We start from the raw sequence: 23861 nt of genomic DNA, 5'->3' as shown, positions 1-23861 counted from the left end.
TGACGAAAGGTGGATTTAGATGGACAAGTTAGTCGATATATTAACGATGGAATGGGTGAACTTATCAAGACCAGGAAGTGTCCATTATTTTTCAACTCTCACCTGAGATTGATTGTGGTCCCATAAAACATATTGACTCTGGACTTTCTTTGTGTGCCAGTGCTGTTTGAATTTTATCTTAATTTTGTTTTATACTGATTAATAAGTAACTCTTCTGATGTCATATGAATCAGGGCGGGCAATGAATACAAACACGGGCCTATAAATACTCACTCGCTGGGAGATTTTCACTTAAAACGTTTTCACCCACCTCTGGATTCCAACACAGTCTCTCTCTGAGGTACGTACAAAGACTGGCAGGGTCAGGAGTTTTTTTTCACTGGAGCATCATTTAAAAATATGGATTTAAGAAATCTCTTTTGACTTTTTCAACAGGTTTTTGTCGTGGAAGTGCTCCATAATGGGGGTGCCCGGGAGTTTGTTATTGCTCCTAATTTTACAGGTTTCTACAGAAATCATTTCAGGTAAACTCTCTCATATATTGTCATTGTAGATGAGACATTATGTCATATGGACATATAAATAGATTTTTGGAGTTTTTTTTTGTCTTTTTGTGTCACATATTAGTGCGAAATTGAAAGGACTCTAATTAAATCATATATCATATATATTAAAATATAAAGTAATGTTTACTTCTAGATTAAGGATAAAACATGTTATTGTTTAAATATGTTTAAATATGATACTTGGTATTTGCAGTACTGAGAGACCACTTAAAACCTCACATTCAACTGTATTAATTTTGTCCTTGCAACTGTATAAAAACTCAATCAATAGTGGTAATATTGTACAATTCTACTGGGGCCTCTCTGTAGTAGAATTTGTTTGCTAACCACAAATGTTTTGTTAATTTTTGACAGTTGCATGAAATAGCTTTATTAGGGCCTCGGGGCAATCGCACCGACTGCACTACTGTTATACTGTGGATTTTTTCTTATTCCTCTTCCGGACGATTTTCGTCCTGCTACTAGTCCTACAACTTAAAGAGTTGCAGGACAAATTATATATCAAAACGTGCGGTTTGATCGGGATCTGTGTGCTATTACTTTTCTCTACAGAATATGAATGAAAACTGCTCAAAATTTTGCATTGAAATGAATGGGATGGCCGACAAAAAATGAGCGAAAAAGAACAATAATTGGAGATATTTAAACGTCTACTTCTCCGGCATAATTTCACCTAGAGACTCCATTTAAACTTTAAACAGTAGACACAAGTCTTGTGTATCGGTGTATTAATCCACGTTTCGATAGATCATATAGTTTTTTATCAATCCCTGTTCAATGACCATGATCATTTTTGGAGAAATTCTGAGATTAAAATGGGTGTGTATTGCACGGAATGTTCGTGTCAGAGTTTGTGATGTCATCGCTCAGAGTGTAGAGGGAGAGGTAAAACTGTCAAAAAATAAATTTGAAAACTGCGCTCCAGGCCGCAAATTCCACTCTACAGAAATAATTTATACATAGAAACGTAGGAAGATTTGTCTTCTCACTCACAATCCTCTGGTAAAGCTGTCAGAGTTATAGTTTGGGCGTACGACGCAGAGATGCTGCACCAACACCACCAACAGCCTCATTGGCTCCCATATTAAAAACGCAGGAAGATTTCTGAAGAAGGGAAATTTAACATTTTTTTTAGATCGCTCTAACAAAGCTATTTTTTAATTTTTCTTAAAAAAAAACATATGTAGACGTTCAGGAAGAACTCAGGATGCTCAAAGTAAAGTCGGATCAATGATAGGTATTATGGTTTTGCCAAAATTGCTTTCTGTTCAAGGCCAAAAATTGCAGTCCACCTCTGGCTGCTGTCATTCTTTCATTAACAGGTGTTGGCACTTAATTCTGTTGATTGCTTTGATCTGATTGCCTTTGATCTTTGATGTGATTACAGTTACAGATGATACACACACACACACACATGCACTAAAGTGTGCACACTCCTCACACATGCATACACATGCGTCATACACGCACACACAGGTAACTTTATGTGATTTTAATTACACACACACACACACACACACAAAGGTAACTTTATGCGATTTTCGCTACACACACACACAAATGCGTGCAAGCGCGCACACTCCTCCAGATACATGTTTCTCTCTCACACACACACACACACACACACACACATTTTGAGGTTAAAGGGCATAGTTTGAAATCTCTGAAGAATCTCATCATAGTGTACACACACACATAGTGTTTTCACTGTTTTTTTAGAAAATTGACAAAAACAAAAAGGCGTATAACTCTCCTCGTATGTTTCACAGGGACACTCGTCACCAGCTGTGATTCATGTCACGATGAAGCCAGCTGCCTGGAGTCACGAGAAAGAGGCGACACTTTTCATATGCCACTCTCTTGTGTCTGTAAAGACGGCTTTGTCGGCGACGGTCTCACCTGTTACAATACAGAACTCTGCAGGGACTCCTCTTGCTGTAGTCGAGGGTACCACTGGTCACCAGACAGGGGCTGTGTGGACACTGACGAGTGCTCCCTCCCAGACTCACCATGCACTTCACCTCAGGTTTGCCAGAACACCCCAGGCTCCTTCGAATGCCTGGAGCCTTCCTCCAGGACCAGGTCGGGCCCCTCTTCTCAATCTGTCCAGTTCACCTGTGGACACACTGTTTGTCCTGTAGGCATGGACTGCATCAGCAGTAATGGGACTCGCTGTGCTGACCCCTGTGAGCACTACACAGTGCTGGATGATGACTGGCGTTCAGTGAACAACACATCGAATGAGATCTTACACTGTGACAGAGATACTAACTGGAGAGGCTGGTATCGCCTGGTTTTGGGGCAAAACAGTGCTCATATTCCAGAGCATTGTGTTGATTATAACAGGTGTGGAACACATGCACCAATGTGGATAAAAGAACCTCATCCCACACACACGGGTGAAATTGTAAATCGCACTGTGTGTAATAGCTGGCTTGGCTACTGCTGTTATTTTCAGTCACACACCATTCATGTAAAGCTCTGCTATGGAAACTTTTATGTCTACAAACTTGTGGCGCCATCAACATGTGAACTTGCATACTGTGCAGGTATAAAAACATCTTTCTGCTGTAACAACAAATTAAATGTTCTTATCTAATCCATTAATTTAAGTGTTAATGACTAGTCAAAACACTTTTGTCCTCTTGTTGTAAAATTCAATTTAAAATGTATGAACATAAAAAATCTCACTGTTCTTTTGTTGTTGTTTTTTGCAAGCAGAGTCGAACGGAACAGGCCCTGCAGTTTTGCCAACCACACCTGATCCTCCACCTCAGTACACCACCGCTCAGACATCCAACACAACAACAGCAGACAACAGCACAGCAGTTGAGGGGCAGGTCCGTCTGGCCAATGGAGGAAACAGCTCCTGCTCTGGCAGAGTAGAGATCTTCCACCGTGGACAGTGGGGGACGGTGTGTGACGATTCCTGGGACCTGGTTGATGCTCAGGTGGTGTGCAGACAGCTGGGCTGTGGCAGGGTCCTGTCAGCACCACAAGGTGCACGCTTTGGAGCGGGCAGAGGGCCCATCTGGCTGGATGATGTCACATGCACAGGCAGCGAATCAGAGCTCAGCCAGTGTCGCCACAGTGGGGTTGGAACTCACAACTGTAATCACAATGAGGATGCTGGTGTCGTCTGCGAAGGTAAGTACAGATTTGTACAGCTAAAGGCAATAACGTCTCTCTGTGTATCATCCTGTCTAATGTGTAAAGTTATCATGGTCATTATGGAGTCCATCTTTCATCTGTGTCTCATAACAACTATATTATGTGTCATGTTTTTCTGTTAGCTGCTTCACCAGTGAGGCTGGTCAACTCTGACAACCGCTGCTCGGGCAGAGTGGAGGTCTTCCATGATGGACAGTGGGGGACAGTGTGTGATGATTCCTGGGGCCTGAATGATGCTCAGGTGGTGTGTAGACAGCTGGGCTGTGGCACTGCTCGTTCAGCACCACAAAATGCAGCTTTTGGAGTGGGCAGTGGACCCATCTGGCTGGACGATGTCAATTGTTTTGGAAATGAACCATCAATAACAGACTGCAGACATCCAGGGTTTGGGGTCCACGACTGTCGTCATGTTGAAGATGCCAGCGTCATCTGTGACGGTAAATGTTTCTACATCCTTTACATACACTACATGTTCTATTGATCACATTGAAAGGTGGAGTCAGTGATTCTGGAGGAAGATTATGGACAATTTCACTCAATACCCAAATAAATACAACCCAACCGTCAGTGCTCCGACAGAAACTCACTACTCCAAATTCATAAACTTGATGTTATTAAAGTTTCATTACCATCATGGTGTAAGTAAGGAAGCCTGATGAGTGAAAGTTCATATTAAATATGTCGTATTACATTCAAGCCACTATATAAGTCAGCCTATTAAGAGCTGACTGATCACATTTGGGCATCATATTGTTTATCGTGCTTTTGTTGTGCTCATCGTTAATAAGTAAGTAAATTATTTGTTTGCATGCCTGTTTTATGGGCTACAGAGATGATTATCTGAATATGGTAGCATGTGTTTATTATTTTGAATAAGCCACACAACCTCCACCAGCAACACCAAGGTTAACAATACATATTTGATATTTTGATATAACTGTAACATATAAAGTTACGTAAAGTCAAGCAGAAAATAACTTACACTAAACTGATGAGTTCATGATGACGTCGATAGATAACTAATGTTAGCGTTAGCCGGAATGTTTACATTAAGCTTTTTACAGCTAGCTGCTAGCTAGCTAACATATGACTGGGTGAGGCTTTGCTGCTCCACTAACGTCAACTGTGTTACATGGTGATTCATGAATTCTAGCTAACAATACAAACAAATACAATAATGGTACAAAAACAACAACAACAAAACTGTGGGGAAGATGCAAAAGCCTGAATGTAATCATTTCAACTAATGCTAGTGTCTCTTTGCTAATATCATTAGCATAGTCTGCAAATTCATGTCAGTACAAGTTTTTTATTGCTTAACGCTACATTACATAACTTTATAAGTGACAGTTATAGATGAATATTAAGGTGGCATTGTTTACAATGGTGTATTTGACTGAGTTCATGTGGTATGCAAAGTAATGAACTCAAGATATCCGTAATCTGATCGTCTCTGGTGAACATGATTTCCCTTTCAAAGTTCACAAAGCTTGGGACCACAAGAGGTCCAACGGAGGAGATGGGCCCAAGCCTCGAGCTCCACTAGACCCTTTTCAGATTTACCGTCCCACTCACCAGAGGTGTGGGGTCAAGTAGACTTGAGACCTCTGACTGCCTCTCTTAGTATACGTCTATGGTCTTTCCCTTGTCCAGTGCACAAGCACAAACACGCCCTGTTACTAACTGGTTTGAAGAGTGTTGTGTTGCTTGGTCAGAGCCACTGGACCATGAGGAGATGAATTTGACAAAGAGTGAACTGGATCAGAACTGCGGACACCAACTTTAATTGCTATAATAGAGCACAAAAACTCTAACGTACAATGAAATATGTCTTTGTGTTAAGAACCTAATTAGAGTTTTGTGCCCAATGATAACATAATCAGATATATCTTGTGAGTTCATGGAGGCTTTTCTTTTAGTTCAACCAGGACTCAACAGCACCGTGTTACCACCAACACATGCTCCTCCACCTCAGTACACCACCGCTCAGACATCCAACACAACGACAGCAGACAACAGCACAGCAGTTGAGGGGCAGGTCCGTCTGGCCAATGGAAAAAACAGCTCCTGCTCTGGCAGAGTAGAGATCTTCCACCATGGACAGTGGGGGACGGTGTGTGACGATTCCTGGGACCTGGTTGATGCTCAGGTGGTGTGCAGACAGCTGGGCTGTGGCAGGGTCCTGTCAGCACCACAAGGTGCACGCTTTGGACAGGGCAGAGGGCCCATCTGGCTGGATGATGTCACATGCACAGGCAGCGAATCAGAGCTCAGCCAGTGTCGCCACAGCGGGGTTGGAACTCACAACTGTAATCACAATGAGGATGCTGGTGTCGTCTGCGAAGGTAAGTACAGATTTGTACATCTAAAGGCAATAACGTCTCTCTGTGTAACATCCTGTCTAATGTGTAAAGATATCATGGTCTTTATGGAGTCCATCTTTCATCTGTGTCTCATAACAACTATATTATTTGTCATGTTTTTCTGTTAGCTGCTTCACCAGTGAGGTTGGTCAACTCTGACAACCGTTGCTCGGGCAGAGTGGAGGTCTTCCATGATGGACAGTGGGGGACAGTGTGTGATGATTCCTGGGGCCTGAATGATGCTCAGGTGGTGTGTAGACAGCTGGGCTGTGGCACTGCTCGTTCAGCACCACAAAATGCAGCTTTTGGAGTGGGCCGTGGACCCATCTGGCTGGACGATGTCAATTGTTTTGGAAATGAACCATCAATAACAGACTGCAGACATCCAGGGTTTGGGGTCCACGACTGTCGTCATGTTGAAGATGCCAGCGTCATCTGTGACGGTAAATGTTTCTACATCCTTTACATACACTACATGTTCTATTGATCACATTGAAAGGTGGAGTCAGTGATTCTGGAGGAAGATTATGGACAATTTCACTCAATACCCAAATAAATACAACCCAACCGTCAGTGCTCCGACAGAAACTCACTACTCCAAATTCATAAACTTGATGTTATTAAAGTTTCATTACCATCATGGTGTAAGTAAGGAAGCCTGATGAGTGAAAGTTCATATTAAATATGTCGTATTACATTCAAGCCACTATATAAGTCAGCCTATTAAGAGCTGACTGATCACATTTGGGCAACATATTGTTTATCGTGCTTTTGTTGTGCTCATCGTTAATAAGTAAGTAAATTATTTGTTTGCATGCCTGTTTTATGGGCTACAGAGATGATTATCTGAATATGGTAGCATGTGTTTATTATTTTGAATAAGCCACACAACCTCCACCAGCAACACCAAGGTTAACAATACATATTTGATATTTTGATATAACTGTAACATATAAAGTTACGTAAAGTCAAGCAGAAAATAACTTACACTAAACTGATGAGTTCATGATGACGTCGATAGATAACTAATGTTAGCGTTAGCCGGAATGTTTACATTAAGCTTTTTACAGCTAGCTGCTAGCTAGCTAACATATGACTGGGTGAGGCTTTGCTGCTCCACTAACGTCAATTGTGTTACATGGTGATTCATGAATTCTAGCTAACAATACAAACAGATACAATAATGGTACAAAAACAACAACAACAAAACTGTGGGGAAGATGCAAAAGCCTGAATGTAATCATTTCAACTAATGCTAGTGTCTCTTTGCTAATATCATTAGCATAGTCTGCAAATTCATGTCAGTACAAGTGTTTTATTGCTTAACGCTACATTACCTAACTTTATAAGTGACAGTTATAGATGAATATTAAGGTGGCATTGTTTACAATGGTGTATTTGACTGAGTTCATGTGGTATGCAAACTAATGAACTCAAGATATCCGTAATATGATCGTCTCTGGTGAACATGATTTCACTTTCAAAGTTCACAAAGCTTGGGACCACAAGAGGTCCAACGGAGGAGATGGGCCCGAGCCTCGAGCTCCACAGCTAGACCCTTTTCAGATTTACTGTCCCACTCACCAGAGGTGTGGGATCAAGTAGACTTGAGACCTCTGACTGCCTCTCTTAGTATACGTCTATGGTCTTTCCCTTGTCCAGTGCACAAGCACAAACACGCCCTGTTACTAACTGGTTTGAAGAGTGTTGTGTTGCTTGGTCAGAGCCACTGGACCATGAGGAGATGAATTTGACAAAGAGTGAACTGGATCAGAACTGCGGACACCAACTTTAATTGCTATAATAGAGCACAAAAACTCTAACGTACAATGAAATATGTCTTTGTGTTAAGAACCTAATTAGAGTTTTGTGCCCAATGATAACATAATCAGATATATCTTGTGAGTTCATGGAGGCTTTTCTTTTAGTTCAACCAGGACTCAACAGCACCGTGTTACCACCAACACATGCTCCTCCACCTCAGTACACCACCGCTCAGACATCCAACACAACGACAGCAGACAACAGCACAGCAGTTGAGGGGCAGGTCCGTCTGGCCAATGGAAAAAACAGCTCCTGCTCTGGCAGAGTAGAGATCTTCCACCATGGACAGTGGGGGACGGTGTGTGACGATTCCTGGGACCTGGTTGATGCTCAGGTGGTGTGCAGACAGCTGGGCTGTGGCAGGGTCCTGTCAGCACCACCCCGTGCACCCTTTGGAGCCGGCAGAGGGCCCATCTGGCTGGATGATGTCACATGCACAGGCAGCGAATCAGAGCTCAGCCAGTGTCGCCACAGCGGGGTTGGAACTCACAACTGTAATCACAATGAGGATGCTGGTGTCGTCTGCGAAGGTAAGTACAGATTTGTACAGCTAAAGGCAATAACGTCTCTCTGTGTAACATCCTGTCTAATGTGTAAAGATATCATGGTCTTTATGGAGTCCATCTTTCATCTGTGTCTCATAACAACTATATTATGTGTCATGTTTTTCTGTTAGCTGCTTCACCAGTGAGGCTGGTCAACTCTGACAACCGCTGCTCGGGCAGAGTGGAGGTCTTCCATGATGGACAGTGGGGGACAGTGTGTGATGATTCCTGGGGCCTGGATGATGCTCAGGTGGTGTGTAGACAGCTGGGCTGTGGCACTGCTCGTTCAGCACCACAAAATGCAGCTTTTGGAGTGGGCAGTGGACCCATCTGGCTGGACGATGTCAATTGTTTTGGAAATGAACCATCAATAACAGACTGCAGACATCCAGGGTTTGGGGTCCACGACTGTCGTCATGTTGAAGATGCCAGCGTCATCTGTGATGGTAAATGTTTCTACATCCTTTACATACACTACATGTCTTATTGATCACATTGAAAGGTGGAGTCAGTGATTCTGGAGGAAGATTATGGACAATTTAACTCAATACCCAAATGTTACGTCCACTGACCGAACCCAGCCAGCAGACACCAATCAGAAAATTAGACAAAGTCAAAGGTGATATGAACAATGATGATTTATTTTACAAAAAACACTGAAAGACACACTAAGGTGGGGGAGGATGAGACAAGTGATTATGCCAAAACAAAGTTGAAACAAATATAACAAAACAAGGCCTATCTAACCTAGCTGTGAAGAAAAAAACAAACAAACAAAAGGCCTAACTAACTTATCTACAAAAAGACTTTCAAAACAATACAGGGGTGGCACAACCAATAACCTAATGGAGTAACAGAAAATAACCTACGTGATGCAAAAATGTACAGGGTACCCCAAACTTACCTAGTCCCAACCTCCCACCACACAAACCAATTTTCTTAATCAAAGCCAGCAAATGCATTGGAAAACCAAGAGAGAATGAAGGCCCAAGATGTCCTCCATTTAAAAGGGTCTCTTTCATTGTGATTGGCCAGCTGGGGATGCAGGGAGCCAATAGACAGCACAGCCTGGTTCCACAGGTAGCAGCTCATTAGTAATCACCTGCAGGTTGTCATCCCAATCACTGACAGGAATCACCTGAAAACAGGAAAAGGAGGGAGGAGAAATACAAAAACACACACATTGCTGCCTGACACGTAACACCAAATAAATACAACCCAACCGTCAGTTCTCCGACAGAAACTCACTACTCCAAATTCATACACTAACATACTTGATGTTATTTGAGTTTCATTACCATCATGGTGTAAGTAAGGAAGCCTGATTAGTGAATGTTCATATTAAAATGTTGTATTACATTCAAGCCACTATATACTGTAAGTCAGCCTATTAAGAGCTGACTGGTCACATTTGGGCAACATATTGTTTATCATGCTTTTGTTGTGCTCATCATTAGTAAGTAAGTAAATATTTGTTTAGATGCCTGTTTTATGGGCTACAGAGATGATTATCTGGATATGGTAGCATGTGTTCATTATTTTGAATACGCCACACAACCTCCACCAGCAACACCAAGGTTAACAATGCAACTTTAATATTTTGATATAACTGTAACTTATAAAGTTAGGTAACGTAAAGTCAAGCAGAAAATAACTTATACTAAACTGATGAGTTCATGATGACGTCGATAGATAACTAATGTTAGCGTTAGCCGGAATGTTTACATTAAGCTTTTTACAGCTAGCTGCTAGCTAGCTAACATATGACTGGGTGAGGCTTTGCTGCTCCACTAACGTCAACTGTGTTACATGGTGATTCATGAATTCTAGCTAACAATACAAACAAATACAATAATGGTACAAAACAACAACAACAAAACTGTGGGGAAGATGCAAAAAGCTTAATGTAATCATTTCAACTAATGCTAGTGTCTCTTTGCTAATGGCATTAGCATACTCTGCAAATTCATGTCAGTACAAGTGTTTTATTGCTTAACGCTACATTACCTAACTTTATAAGTGACAGTTATAGATGAATATTAAGGTTGCATTGTTTACAATGGTGTATTTGATTGAGTTCATGTGGTATGCAAACTAATGAACTCAAGATATCCGCAATCTGATCGTCTCTGGTGAACATGATTTCACTTTCAAAGTTCACAAAGCTTGGGACCACAAGAGGTCCAACGGAGGAGATGGGCCCAAGCCTCGAGCTCCACAGCTAGACCCTTTTCAGCTTTACTGTCCCACTCACCAGAGGTGTGGGATCAAGTAGACTTGAGACCTCTGACTGCCTCTCTTAGTATACGTCTATGGTCTTTCCCTTGTCCAGTGCACAAGCACAAACACGCCCTGTTACTAACTGGTTTGAAGAGTGTTGTGTTGCTTGGTCAGAGCCACTGGACCATGAGGAGATGAATTTGACAAAGAGTGAACTGGATCAGAACTGCGGACACCAACTTTAATTGCTATAATAGAGCACAAAAACTCTAACGTACAATGAAATATGTCTTTGTGTTAAGAACCTAATTAGAGTTTTGTGCCCAATGATAACATAATCAGATATATCTTGTGAGTTCATGGAGACTTTTCTTTTAGTTCAACCAGGACTCAACAGCACCGTGTTACCACCAACACATGCTCCTCCACCTCAGTACACCACCGCTCAGACATCCAACACAACAACAGCAGACAACAGCACAACAGTTGAGGGGCAGGTCCGTCTGGCCAATGGAGGAAACAGCTCCTGCTCTGGCAGAGTAGAGATCTTCCACCGTGGACAGTGGGGGACGGTGTGTGACGATTCCTGGGACCTGGTTGATGCTCAGGTGGTGTGCAGACAGCTGGGCTGTGGCAGGGTCCTGTCAGCACCACAAGGTGCACGCTTTGGACAGGGCAGAGGGCCCATCTGGCTGGATGATGTCACATGCACAGGCAGCGAATCAGAGCTCAGCCAGTGTCGCCACAGCGGGGTTGGAACTCACAACTGTAATCACAATGAGGATGCTGGTGTCGTCTGCGAAGGTAAGTACAGATTTGTACAACTAAAGGCAATAACGTCTCTCTGTGTAACATCCTGTCTAATGTGTAAAGATATCATGGTCTTTATGGAGTCCATCTTTCATCTGTGTCTCATAACAACTATATTATGTGTCATGTTTTTCTGTTAGCTGCTTCACCAGTGAGGCTGGTCAACTCTGACAACCGCTGCTCGGGCAGAGTGGAGGTCTTCCATGATGGACAGTGGGGAACAGTGTGTGATGATTCCTGGGGCCTGGATGATGCCAAGGTGGTGTGTAGACAGCTGGGCTGTGGCACTGCTCGTTCAGCACCACAAAATGCAGCTTTTGGAGTGGGCCGTGGACCCATCTGGCTGGACGATGTCAATTGTTTTGGAAATGAACCATCAATAACAAACTGCAGACATCCAGGGTTTGGGGTCCACGACTGTCGTCATGTTGAAGATGCCAGCGTCATCTGTGACGGTAAATGTTTCTACATCCTTTACATACACTACATGTTCTATTGATCACATTGAAAGGTGGAGTCAGTGATTCTGGAGGAAGATTATGGACAATTTCACTCAATACCCAAATAAATACAACCCAACCGTCAGTGCTCCGACAGAAACTCACTACTCCAAATTCATAAACTTGATGTTATTAAAGTTTCATTACCATCATGGTGTAATAAGTAAGGAAGCCTGATGAGTGAAAGTTCATATTAAATATGTCGTATTACATTCAAGCCACTGTATAAGTCAGCCTATTAAGAGCTGACTGATCACATTTGGGCAACATATTGTTTATCTTGCTTTTGTTGTGCTCATCATTAATAAGTAAGTAAATTAGTTGTTTAGATGCCTGTTTTATGGGCTACAGAGATGATTGTCTGGATATGGTAGCATGTGTTCATTATTTTGAATAAGCCACACAACCTCCACCAGCAACACCAAGGTTAACAATACAACTTTAATATTTTGATATAACTGTAACTTATAAAGTTAGGTAACGTAAAGTCAAGCAGAAAATAACTTACACTAAACTGATGAGTTCATGATGATGTCGATAGATAACTAATGTTAGCGTTAGCCGGAATGTTTACATTAAGCTTTTTACAGCTAGCTAACATATGACTGGGTGAGGCTTTGCTGCTCCACGATTCATGAATTCTAGCTAACAATACAAACAAATACAATAATGGTACAAAAACAACAACAACAAAACTGTGGGGAAGATGCAAAAAGCTTAATGTAATCATTTCAACTAATGCTAGTGTCTCTGCTAATAGCATTAGCATAGTCTGCAAATTCATGTCAGTACAAGTTTTTTATAGCTTAACGCTACATTACCTAACTTTATAAGTGACAGTTATAGAGAAATATTAAGGTTGCATTGTTTACAATGGTGTATGTGATTGAGTTCATGTGGTATGCAAATGAATGAACTCAAGATATCCGTAATCTGATCGTCTCTGGTGAACATGATTTCACTTTCAAAGTTCACAAAGCTTGGGACCACAAGAGGTCCAACGGAGGAGATGGGCCCAAGCCTCGAGCTCCACTAGACCCTTTTCAGATTTACCGTCCCACTCACCAGAGGTGTGGGGTCAAGTAGACTTGAGACCTCTGACTGCCTCTCTTAGTATACGTCTATGGTCTTTCCCTTGTCCAGTGCACAAGCACAAACACGCCCTGTTACTAACTGGTTTGAAGAGTGTTGTGTTGCTTGGTCAGAGCCACTGGACCATGAGGAGATGAATTTGACAAAGAGTAAACTGGATCAGAACTGCGGAGACCAACTTTAATTACTATAATAGAGCACAAAAAGTCTAACGTACAATGAAATATGTCTTTGTGTTAAGAACCTATAGAGTTTTGTGCCCAATGATAACATAATCAGATATATCTTGTGAGTTCATGGAGGCTTTTCTTTTAGTTCAACCAGGACTCAACAGCACCGTGTTACCACCAACACATGCTCCTCCACCTCAGTACACCACCGCTCAGACATCCAACACAACGACAGCAGACAACAGCACAGCAGTTGAGGGGCAGGTCCGTCTGGCCAATGGAAAAAACAGCTCCTGCTCTGGCAGAGTAGAGATCTTCCACCGTGGACAGTGGGGGACGGTGTGTGACGATTCCTGGGACCTGGTTGATGCTCAGGTGGTGTGCAGACAGCTGGGCTGTGGCAGGGTCCTGTCAGCACCACAAGGTGCACGCTTTGGACAGGGCAGAGGGCCCATCTGGCTGGATGATGTCACATGCACAGGCAGCGAATCAGAGCTCAGCCAGTGTCGCCACAGCGGGGTTGGAACTCACAACTGTAATCACAATGAGGATGCTGGTGTCGTCTGCGAAGGTGAATACATTTTTGTACAGCTAAAGGCAATAACGTCTCTCTGTGTAACATCCTGTCTAATGTGTAAAGATATCATGGTCTTTATGGAGTCCATCTTTCATCTGTGTCTCATAACAACTTTATTATGTGTCATGTTTTTCTGTTAGCTGCTTCACCAGTGAGGCTGGTCAACTCTGACAACCGCTGCTCGGGCAGAGTGGAGATCTTCCATAAAGGACAGTGGGGGACAGTGTGTGATGATTCCTGGGGCTTGGATGATGCTCAGGTGGTGTGTAGACAGCTGGGCTGTGGCACTGCTCGTTCAGCACCACAAAATGCAGCTTTTGGAGTGGGCAGTGGACCCATCTGGCTGGATAATGTCAATTGTTTTGGAAATGAACCATCAATAACAGACTGCAGACATCCAGGGTTTGGGGTCCACGACTGTCGTCATGTTGAAGATGCCAGCGTCATCTGTAGCGGTAAATGTTTCTACATCCTTTACATACACTACATGTTCTATTGATCACATTGAAAAGTGGAGTCAGTGATTCTGGAGGAAGATTATGGACAATTTAACTCAATACCCAAATAAATACACCTTAACCGTCAGTGCTCCGACAGAAACTCACTACTCCAAATTCATAAACCTGATCTTATTTAAGTTCCATTACTATCATGGTGTAGCTCTGTTTGTTGTGCATGAGGACATGGAAGAGGGTGAGTAGCTGTTAGAAGTAGAGGGAAAGGCAGATGTATCTGCTGTGGAGTTAAACACATTAGCATATGCAAGATTTACCAATCGCGCCCCACAGCAGAGCTCCAGGGTTGGGGCCACCTCTGGAGTTAAGAGTAATGATCACACCTATGGTTAATAAAGTAGCTTACTGTACTTTTATTCATATTTAATACATTGTATTACATCCATGCCACTGTATAAGTAGGCCAATTAATAGCTGCCTTATCACTTTTGAGCTACATATTGTTTGTTATGCTTTTGTCATGCTTATTAGTCATTAATGCTCATAGCAGTGCAGGCTGTTGTTGTCTTGTAAGTTCACAGAGATTTTTCTTTTAGTTCAACCAGGACTCAACAGCACTGTGTTCCCACCAACACATGCTCCTCCACCTCAGTACACCACCGCTCAGACATCTACCACAACAACAGCAGACAACAGCACAGCAGTTGAGGGGCAGGTCCGTCTGGCCAATGGAGGAAACAGCTCCTGCTCTGGCAGAGTAGAGATCTTCCACCGTGGACAGTGGGGGACGGTGTGTGACGATTCCTGGGACCTGGTTGATGCTCAGGTGGTGTGCAGGCAGCTGGGCTGTGGCAGGGTCCTGTCAGCACCACACCGTGCACGCTTTGGACAGGGCAGAGGGCCCATCTGGCTGGATGATGTCACATGCACAGGCAGCGAATCAGAGCTCAGCCAGTGTTACCACAGAGGGTTTGGAACTCACAACTGTAATCACAATGAGGATGCTGGTGTCGTCTGCGAAGGTAAGTACAGATTTGTACAGCTAAAGGCAATAACGTCTCTCTGTGTAACATCCTGTCTAATGTGTAAAGATATCATGGTCTTTATGGAGTCCATCTTTCATCTGTGTCTCATAACAACTATATTATGTGTCATGTTTTTCTGTTAGCTGCTTCACCAGTGAGGCTGGTCAACTCTGACAACCGCTGCTCGGGCAGAGTGGAGGTCTTCCATAAAGGACAGTGGGGGACAGTGTGTGATGATGGCTGGGACCTGAAGGATGCCAAGGTGGTGTGTAGACAGCTGGGCTGTGGCACTGCTCGTTCAGCACCACAAAATGCAGCTTTTGGAGCGGGCAGTGGACCCATCTGGCTGGACGATGTCAGTTGTTTTGGAAATGAACCATCAATAACAGACTGCAGACATCCAGGGTTTGGGGTCCACAACTGTGGTCACCATGAAGATGCCAGCGTTGTTTGTGAATGTAGGTGTTAGGCATTATACAATTCAAATAACATAGTGATGTAATGGAGGTTCTACTGTTGATTTAACGTCACCATTCTCTAACACTTATATTTTGTGACTTTCTATCTTTTTCTTTAGTTCAGCCTACTCAGCTCATTTGTGGCCGTGATAAAATCCAGGTGGGTCTGGGTTTGGCTGACCTTACATCCATTGGTTTTAACCCCTTTTCTGGCAACCTGGCAGCCCACAACTGCTCCTGGGTCAGAGTGCGTGACGATGTGGTGTGGTATGAAGTGGCGGCCATGACAGGTGCCTGTGGAAACACACTGAGGGTAAAGACTTCTAACTATTTCTCTAAACATGGTCATGTTGCTGCTAATTCCACATCCACTCAAGCTGATATAACCATTCAACTCACTAATTATTGAATCATCTGCTGTCTTTTAGACCAACAGCACACATGCAGTCTACTCCAACAGTTTATTTATCTACCCAATAAGCAACACGTCCTTCAACATTCCCGTGAGTCTTCCCTTCTCCTGCGGGTATCCTCTGGACACAGACACCAGCCTGAATGTGGCCCTCAGACCAGTCCTGGCGTAAGTAACCTTTTATTGAACGTGACCTGTTGCTATCAGCCATCCAGCTGATTTATAGTTAAAGGATGTGTTTATGTTCTTACCTACTGTTTGTATATGATTTGACTTTAGGAGGTCATATTGTAACATTCAGGCCGACACAGCGAACTAAAGTTACCACTAAACAAAAAATGACGGAGCGACCGCAGTCATAAAAGTAGAAAGGCTAGAGGTTTTTGATTGCAATAAAATGTTTATTTACAAATAAGGGCGATCCCGAAACCACAGCATGTACGAAAGAAAAGAAAATGCCTCAATCTAGGCTGTCCCTACAGCTACGCCATGGTCCCCACACTGAATAGTCTTTGTTAAAACAATCCTCCAGGGGTCACAGTCTTAGCTCAGCAACAAGTCACAGTTCACCTTCAGAAAAATATATTCCCCAACGAAAAAAGGTAATCCACAAGAGGAAAAAAGAAAAAGGTAATCCACCAAAAATATAATCCACAAAAGGAAATGAAATCAGAAGGCTGCACTCCAACCAGGGAAATGTCTTACGGTGTGTTCAGACCGGACGCGTAGCGAATTTTCGCAGGGTGACCTCACTCACCCTCCTCCAGGCAAGATCTTTATGGTTCCGGTTGCGGTAGGAGGGTGATGATGTGTCAAAAAGCTCGGGAAGCCCACAGACCGCAACAATAAGTTTCTCCTCCATTTTTCCGGAATAGGCGGGTTCCCGGGATGCATGATGTCACTGTCGTCCAGAATCTCAACGCTGATAGGCTGTCCCGACACAGCGTCACGCGAATATTTTGCCAAAGTTGAATTTATTGAACTCACACGAATTTGCGTTGTTTCATTCGCGCCGCGACATTCGCGTCAATCACGGCATTCGCGTCGCGCGAAACCCGCGATTCGCGCCGCCTGCAAACATTTGCGTCTATTCGCGTGTTTGCATTGACTTTGTATGTAATCTTGTCGCGCGAAATATTCGATACGCGTCCGGTCTGAACACACCGTTAGTCCAGTCTCAGAAGAAAAACAAAAAGAAGGGAGAGGGCCTTCACTCCCCAAAGGGAAGAGGCTTTCAGCCACTCAGCCCTGCGGCTAGCAACTATGTGTCCACTCACAGGATTCACATATTAATTGGGTGGCGATGTCACAATATGAAGATAACAAGACAAAGAAGAAAAAACTCATACTTACTTAACCCTTTGATGCACAACATGTGTCTAAAGTGACCCGACTGAGTTTTTAATTTTCTATATCTTTGCAATAAATTAATTTCATCATTCAGTATTCCAGGTTTTCCTCAATCAATTTGTTTTTGATTATCATACATCCTAATTTTTTGTTTTTTATTTCTTACTTTTTGCATAAAAACCCTTTTATTATCACTACGCTTCTAATGCACAACATGGGTCAAAAAATGTCACTATGGGGTATTGTGTGTATAATTTTAAGGAAAAATGAATTTAATCAATTTTGGAATAAGGCTGAAACATAAAAAAAATTGGAAAAAGTGAAGCGCTGTGAAAACCTTCCAGATACAGTGTATGTGTGACAAAATGATACATAAACATGTAAAATATATTAAATATATGAGTGTGGAAAGTAACTATTTGAAACAAATTACTATTATTATAGTATTAGGTCATTTCATTTTAAATCAAATTTGGATGAATGAGTCATTTTTGACCCATGTTGTGCATTAGGAGGGTTAAAAAAGACATATTTTCCTTGACAGGCCTGGAGTTGGTATTTCAGGTTCAGGTACCAAAGCCGAAGCCTCCATGTTTCTGTTCCGCAACTCCAACTATACCGAGACTTATCCAGCCGGCCGGGTCACCCTGCCGGTGGGCTCGCCGTTGTATGTGGGCGTCTCTGTGGAGGAGACTGACCCAAGCTTTGCAGTTGTTCTGGAGGACTGCTACGCCAGTCACTCATCAACACCTGACAACTTCATGCAATACCCTCTCATCAGGAACAAGTAAGTTTCCCTCTTGATCCTCAGCTTTGTTTATAGTCAGGCAGCTTAGGACCAGATTTAAGAAGAAAGGGGACACGTCGGACAGAAGCACCAAATTTTTTCCACGTGCTCTCCATCACCATAAGTTTCAATTTGTGGTAGGAGCCACTTCATCAAGATTGCAAATCGGAGATGGCACCCATATAAAGTCTATGAGAACCAACATGTCTTCCAAGCCACTTCGAAGGTCAATTTTAGTGTCAAAATCTACATTTACTGGGTCAAAGAATCATTTAAAGCTATTGAGAATATCACAAGGTGATTTTTTGATCATTTGATCTTTTATCATTTATTACATTTACAACTACAAAGATCTTTGCAATTCCAGTGTACCTTCTTGCCTGAGCACCTTGCACCACAGCCACTTGCACATTTTGTACATTTTATAAATTTTTCAAAATACATGCACTTTATATGATCTATTTTAATAATCATCTAGTGATATTCTCAATAGCTTTAAATGATTATTTGACCCAGTAAATGTATATTTTGACACCAAAATTGACCTTCGAAGTGGTTTGGAAGATATATTGGTTCTCATAGACCAGGGGTCTCAAACTCAAATTACCTGGGGGCCGCTGGAGGCAGTATCAAAATGACCAAAAAAGACTATTATGACTGAAAAAATACTACATTACGTTAAAAAAATTACGTTAAAATACGTCAATTACCAAAAAAGACACAAAATTATTTAAAAAAGACAAAATTACCCCATAAAAGTAATAAAAGGGACCTTCCACACACGACACAGTAAAGTGTCATTCATATAAAACTCACATTAAACTTTCATATCAAGGTGGGGGCCACAAAATATCTTGACGAGGGCCGCAATTGGCCCGCGGGCCGCGAGTTTGAGACCCATGTCATAGACTTTATATGGCTGCCATCTCCGATCTGCAATCTTGATGAAGAGGCTCCTACCAAAAATTGAAACTTATGGTGACAGAGAGCATGTGGAAAAAAAATGGTGCTTTTGTCCGGCGTGTCCCCTTTATTTAGCTAAGCCACCTGACTATTAGTAAAGGGAAAGGGTTCATTGATGTGTAATGGTCCTGATGACGGCTCCATCCTCTCCGCCAGGTGTCCCGCTGACCGCCGACAGGTGTCAGTGACTGAGAGCGGCTCGTCCCTCCGGGCTCGTTTCTCTGCCCTGTTCTTCCTGCTTCAAAACGAATACAGAGACGTTTACCTTCATTGCAGCCTCAGCCTGTGTGACCAGAGGAGCTCCTCTTGTGCTACAGTAAGTCACACATTTCACTTCAACACCAATCTATAATCAATGCCAATAAACACTGAGTTTTAATGGTATTTTTTTCTACCCTCTCCCATCGTGTAGCCTTGCAAAAGCAGGACCTCTCGCTCTGTTTCCAACTCTGATCCTCTGACAACCCTCACCATTGGACCAATCATTTGTGAGTATGAGTCACAGTTTGGTCTCAGGGCTGAACACAGTTAACTATATGGAATTAATAATCATGTTTTTTCTGTTTCTGTCTTGTTTATTTTCAGGGGACAAGTCACCCAAGTGAGCTGGCAACACAAGCACATTTGTTTTAAGATGTGTTTTTTATTCAAAAGACACAAGATCATAGAAACCGGTGTTATATTGTATAAGAAATCCCACCACACTTTGTATCATTCTTAAAATTTTATAACCTTTGTAATGATTGTGTAATGTCAAATTTTAAAGCTTTAAAGCTTTTTGCATTTGTTTTCAAAACAAAAGCATGGATTATTCTTTTGATCCAATGACGGGTTTTCCATATTATAGTGTAAATTGTGCAACTAATACGTGTGTATGTTGTTTAAAAGGATCTTGTTTGTTATATTTTTAAGCACAACTCTGTACCTTGATGTTCAGAAATGCAGTAGTTAATAAAAAGAAAGATTTGTAACCATGGCTTTGGTCCAGACTCAGTTTTCTCAACAACTGTTTGATGGACCAGCATTACATTTGCACAGCTATTAACATTACATCTGGGATGAATTGGAATGATTTTGGAAAGTCCCTGAATTTTTTCTTTCGTGCCACCGTGAGTTGGACATTTGTGCATTAGAGTGAAATGTCTGAACAACTTTTGGCATGAGCTCTCACACTAACGAGGAAAAAATGCTTTCATTTTGGGCTGAGAAACCATGAGTTGGACATTTGTGCATTAGAGTGAAATGTCTGAACAACTTTTGGCATGAGCTCTCACACTAACGAGGAAAAAATGCTTTCATGTTGGGCTGAGAAACACTCAAACACAAGTCCCTTCACCACCTTGATACGCTAAAGATTATGTTTACTTAACCCATAAGAACCCAGACCCAGTTATCCTTAAAGGATGTGTTCTATAAGTAGACCACATAGAACACATTTCTGATGTTTAAAAAAAAAAAAAAAAATGTCAAAGATCTGTGATGTGACATAAACGTTATAATGGGTGTTTATGGTATTTATGTTTATGATATTTCTTATTTTAAAATAGAAAAAAACTAGACACATTTTCTGCTTACAGAGACACAAATTTTACTTTTTATTTTGCATCTCCATGACATTTATCAAAATTGTGACTTTAATTTGTTCAAGAAATATGGTCAGAACAAGTTAAATGCAACACAGGACATTAAATGGGTTTAAACTTAGCCTCGTAACAAAAAATAAGCTTTTTAAAATTAGCTTCTTTTACACATTTCTGTTTCCAGTCACACAGTATAATACGTCTCTTAGGGATTTAATGAGTTAAGGTGAAGCATAAAGCTGAATATGGGAGATTCTAGAAGATTTAAAGTGCTTGATACACAGGTGTCACCGTGGGTTCTTATGGGTTAATTAAATCTGTGAAGCCATGCTGTTGTTACATGTGCAGAGTAAAAATATTTTTTTCTGGATGGCAGCATTAATGCTGCTTTCACAGATGTGACAGTTACCCATGATGCCATGGGCACTAACACACCCTCATACCATCGCGGATGCTGGCTTTTTAACCCTCTATGGTATGCATTATGATGCCTGTTAAGAAAAAAATGTTTGGAGTGATTTTTTGTCTTAAAATACACAAAACAAACATAACCTGAAGAAATTTTATAATTCTTGTTTTTGTGGAAGTTTTTGGGGTTTGTTAGCCCGTAGGCAACACTGTACCATAACGGTGCACAAGTGAAAAAAAATAAATTCTAACATCATTTATTTAATAAACATGTATAAAAGATTCAGTAGCTTCATCAGGGTACAATACATAACATTTTAAATTTAAAAACATTATAAAAGGAACTTTTTTAACCGCTTTCTTGTCTGAATTTTGCCTGTAGCAAATTCAAGCATTGAACCAACGACGCATTAAAATCAATGTCTTGAAACTATCAAAAATGAAGGTTTACTCACCTATAAGTAAAAATTTTTTTTTTTCCAGATGGAAAAGAGCCAGGAAATGGCGTTTTGAGTGATTTTTTTTTGTGGCGCAAAATGGTGCAAAAGTTGTTTCCCTTGGAAAAGGGAAAATAGGGTTTCAATATGGCCTCCTGGGTTCCCTATACTCTTCCCTCTTTTTTAAAGTATCGCATCACTCAAAAACATGCATTGTAGAAATTTGACAGGCCAAAAATGGGTATGTTGCCTGAGAGCAACACCGTACCTTAGAGCAGTAGTTCTCAACCTTTTTGAGTCGCGACCCCCAATTTAACATGCATGTTGTCCGCGACCCCCACTCACTGAACACAATCTCACACACACGGTTCAGATCAACCAAAAAAGAAACAAAATGACCAAAAAAAGGAAACAAAATGACCAAAAAGACACAAAATTACCCAAAAAAGACACAAAATTACCCAAAAAAGAAACAAAATCACCAAATAAAGACACAAAATGACTAAAAAAAAGACACAAAATGACCAAAGAAAGGAAACAAAATGACCAAAAAAGACACAAATTGACCACAAAATGATTAAAAAAAGACACAAAAGGACCAAAAAAGACACAAATTGACCACAAAATGATCAAAAAAAGACACAAATGACCAAAAAACACACAAAATGACCAAAAAAAGACATTAAGTGACCAAAAAGACTAAAACACATTAACACATGAACACTTTAACACAGTGGAGACAGAGCTGACTTCCAAAATGATTTGGCGACCCCCAGAAATCATCTCGCGACCCCAATTGGGGTCCCGACCCCAAGGTTGAGAATAGCTGCCTTAGAGGGTTAACTTTGTGCTGGGAACAATCTGGATGGTCATTTTCCTCTTTAGCTTGGAGAATACGACATCTATGACTTCCGATAACTATTTTAAAAGTAGACTCGTCAGACTGACTTGGAGTCCCTGTCCCAACGTCTTTGAGATGTGTTGCAGGCATCACATTTAGGACAAGCATATATTTACAAAACTACATGAAGTTGAGAAGAATACATTTGTAGGAAAGCATGAGCACATTATCAAATTATATTTTATTTATGTTTGAAATTGGGGTTGTAAGTACAATGTTGAAGTACTTGTACTTTATTTATTATTAGTTCCTTTTATGCTACTTTATACTTCAACTCCAAGACATTTTAGAGGGAAACATGTCATTTTTACTCCACTACATTTATTGACATTTATATTTACTAGTTAATGAATCAGCTTATAAATCATTCACCTTTACATTTAAGGGGAGACACTACAGGTGAATATGAGAAAATGTTTCAATAATATAAATCACCATGAAACTTATGTAATGCTAACTTTTGGTGAAATAAGCAGAAATGTACAGACACATGCAAATAGAAGAAGTGCGGGCTACTAAAATGATCATCGTCACACTGTTAAAATAATCGCCTAAGTCATTTTTTGTCAAAATGTTTTTTTTGCAAAAGAAGAGCTAGAGGGAGATTGTTTAGTTCTCAGTTTAGTTTATCAGTGTTTTATTGTTGACACTAATATTGGTAACACTTTACTCTAAGGTGTCTACATAAGAGTGACATGAGCGTGTCATAAACATGACATGGGATGTGTCATGAACATTAATGACACTTTGAAGTAACATTAATGCTCATGATACTTGTCATGTCATGTTTCTGACAGGCTTGTGTCACTCTTATGTAGACGCCTTCAAAATAAAGTGTTACCATATCTTGCTTAAGTCACAAAGGCATGTTCAAAAAATTGCCTAAGTCATTTATTTTGCATAATTTACACACAGTGTTATTACTATGCCAATAGCCATCCTTTGTTACATCCTTTTTGAGTGAAATGATTAATAAATGGCATATGTTACACTTTTGGTGAAGTTTTTTGTGTTTCCTGCAAAACTTGAAAAAATGAGTTAGGCGATTATTTTAACAGGGTATCGATATGTAAATGTGTATTTTGGATGTGGTCTCTCTACTAGTCTGAAAGGAGCAGTGGTGGAATAAGTATTCAGATCCCTTACTTAAGTAAAAGTACTAATAGCAAACTGTGAAATTACTCCACTACAAGTAAAAGTCCTGCATTCAAAACTTACTGAAGTAAAAGTACAAAAGTATCAGCATC

At 41.3% G+C, this 23861-nt stretch overlaps 1 protein-coding gene across 1 annotated transcript in view; it reads left to right on the top strand.

The window, feature by feature from the left end:
- Nucleotides 1-20264, top strand: part of LOC131962342 (deleted in malignant brain tumors 1 protein-like) — a 34250-nt gene extending 13986 nt beyond the window's left edge. The window contains exons 10-28 of the mRNA XM_059327363.1: nucleotides 2336-2821; nucleotides 3285-3767; nucleotides 3860-4174; nucleotides 5657-6145; nucleotides 6241-6543; nucleotides 8029-8517; nucleotides 8613-8915; nucleotides 11068-11493; nucleotides 11583-11954; nucleotides 13407-13832; nucleotides 13922-14293; nucleotides 14890-15378; nucleotides 15474-15776; nucleotides 15896-16089; nucleotides 16205-16356; nucleotides 18083-18325; nucleotides 19445-19604; nucleotides 19701-19776; nucleotides 19874-20264. Of these exons, the coding sequence (XP_059183346.1) occupies nucleotides 2336-2821; nucleotides 3285-3767; nucleotides 3860-4174; nucleotides 5657-6145; nucleotides 6241-6543; nucleotides 8029-8517; nucleotides 8613-8915; nucleotides 11068-11493; nucleotides 11583-11954; nucleotides 13407-13832; nucleotides 13922-14293; nucleotides 14890-15378; nucleotides 15474-15776; nucleotides 15896-16089; nucleotides 16205-16356; nucleotides 18083-18325; nucleotides 19445-19604; nucleotides 19701-19776; nucleotides 19874-19893 (6101 nt within the window). The 3' untranslated portion in view covers nucleotides 19894-20264. The remainder of the gene's footprint in view (nucleotides 1-2335; nucleotides 2822-3284; nucleotides 3768-3859; nucleotides 4175-5656; nucleotides 6146-6240; nucleotides 6544-8028; nucleotides 8518-8612; nucleotides 8916-11067; nucleotides 11494-11582; nucleotides 11955-13406; nucleotides 13833-13921; nucleotides 14294-14889; nucleotides 15379-15473; nucleotides 15777-15895; nucleotides 16090-16204; nucleotides 16357-18082; nucleotides 18326-19444; nucleotides 19605-19700; nucleotides 19777-19873) is intronic.
- The last annotated feature ends 3597 nt before the right edge of the window (nucleotides 20265-23861 follow it).

This window comes from Centropristis striata, chromosome 1 (genome assembly GCF_030273125.1).
Source record: "Centropristis striata isolate RG_2023a ecotype Rhode Island chromosome 1, C.striata_1.0, whole genome shotgun sequence".
Lineage (NCBI taxonomy): Eukaryota > Metazoa > Chordata > Actinopteri > Perciformes > Serranidae > Centropristis > Centropristis striata.
The sequence above is the reverse complement of the archived record's forward strand: the minus strand, read 5'-3'. Positions and strand labels throughout refer to the sequence as shown.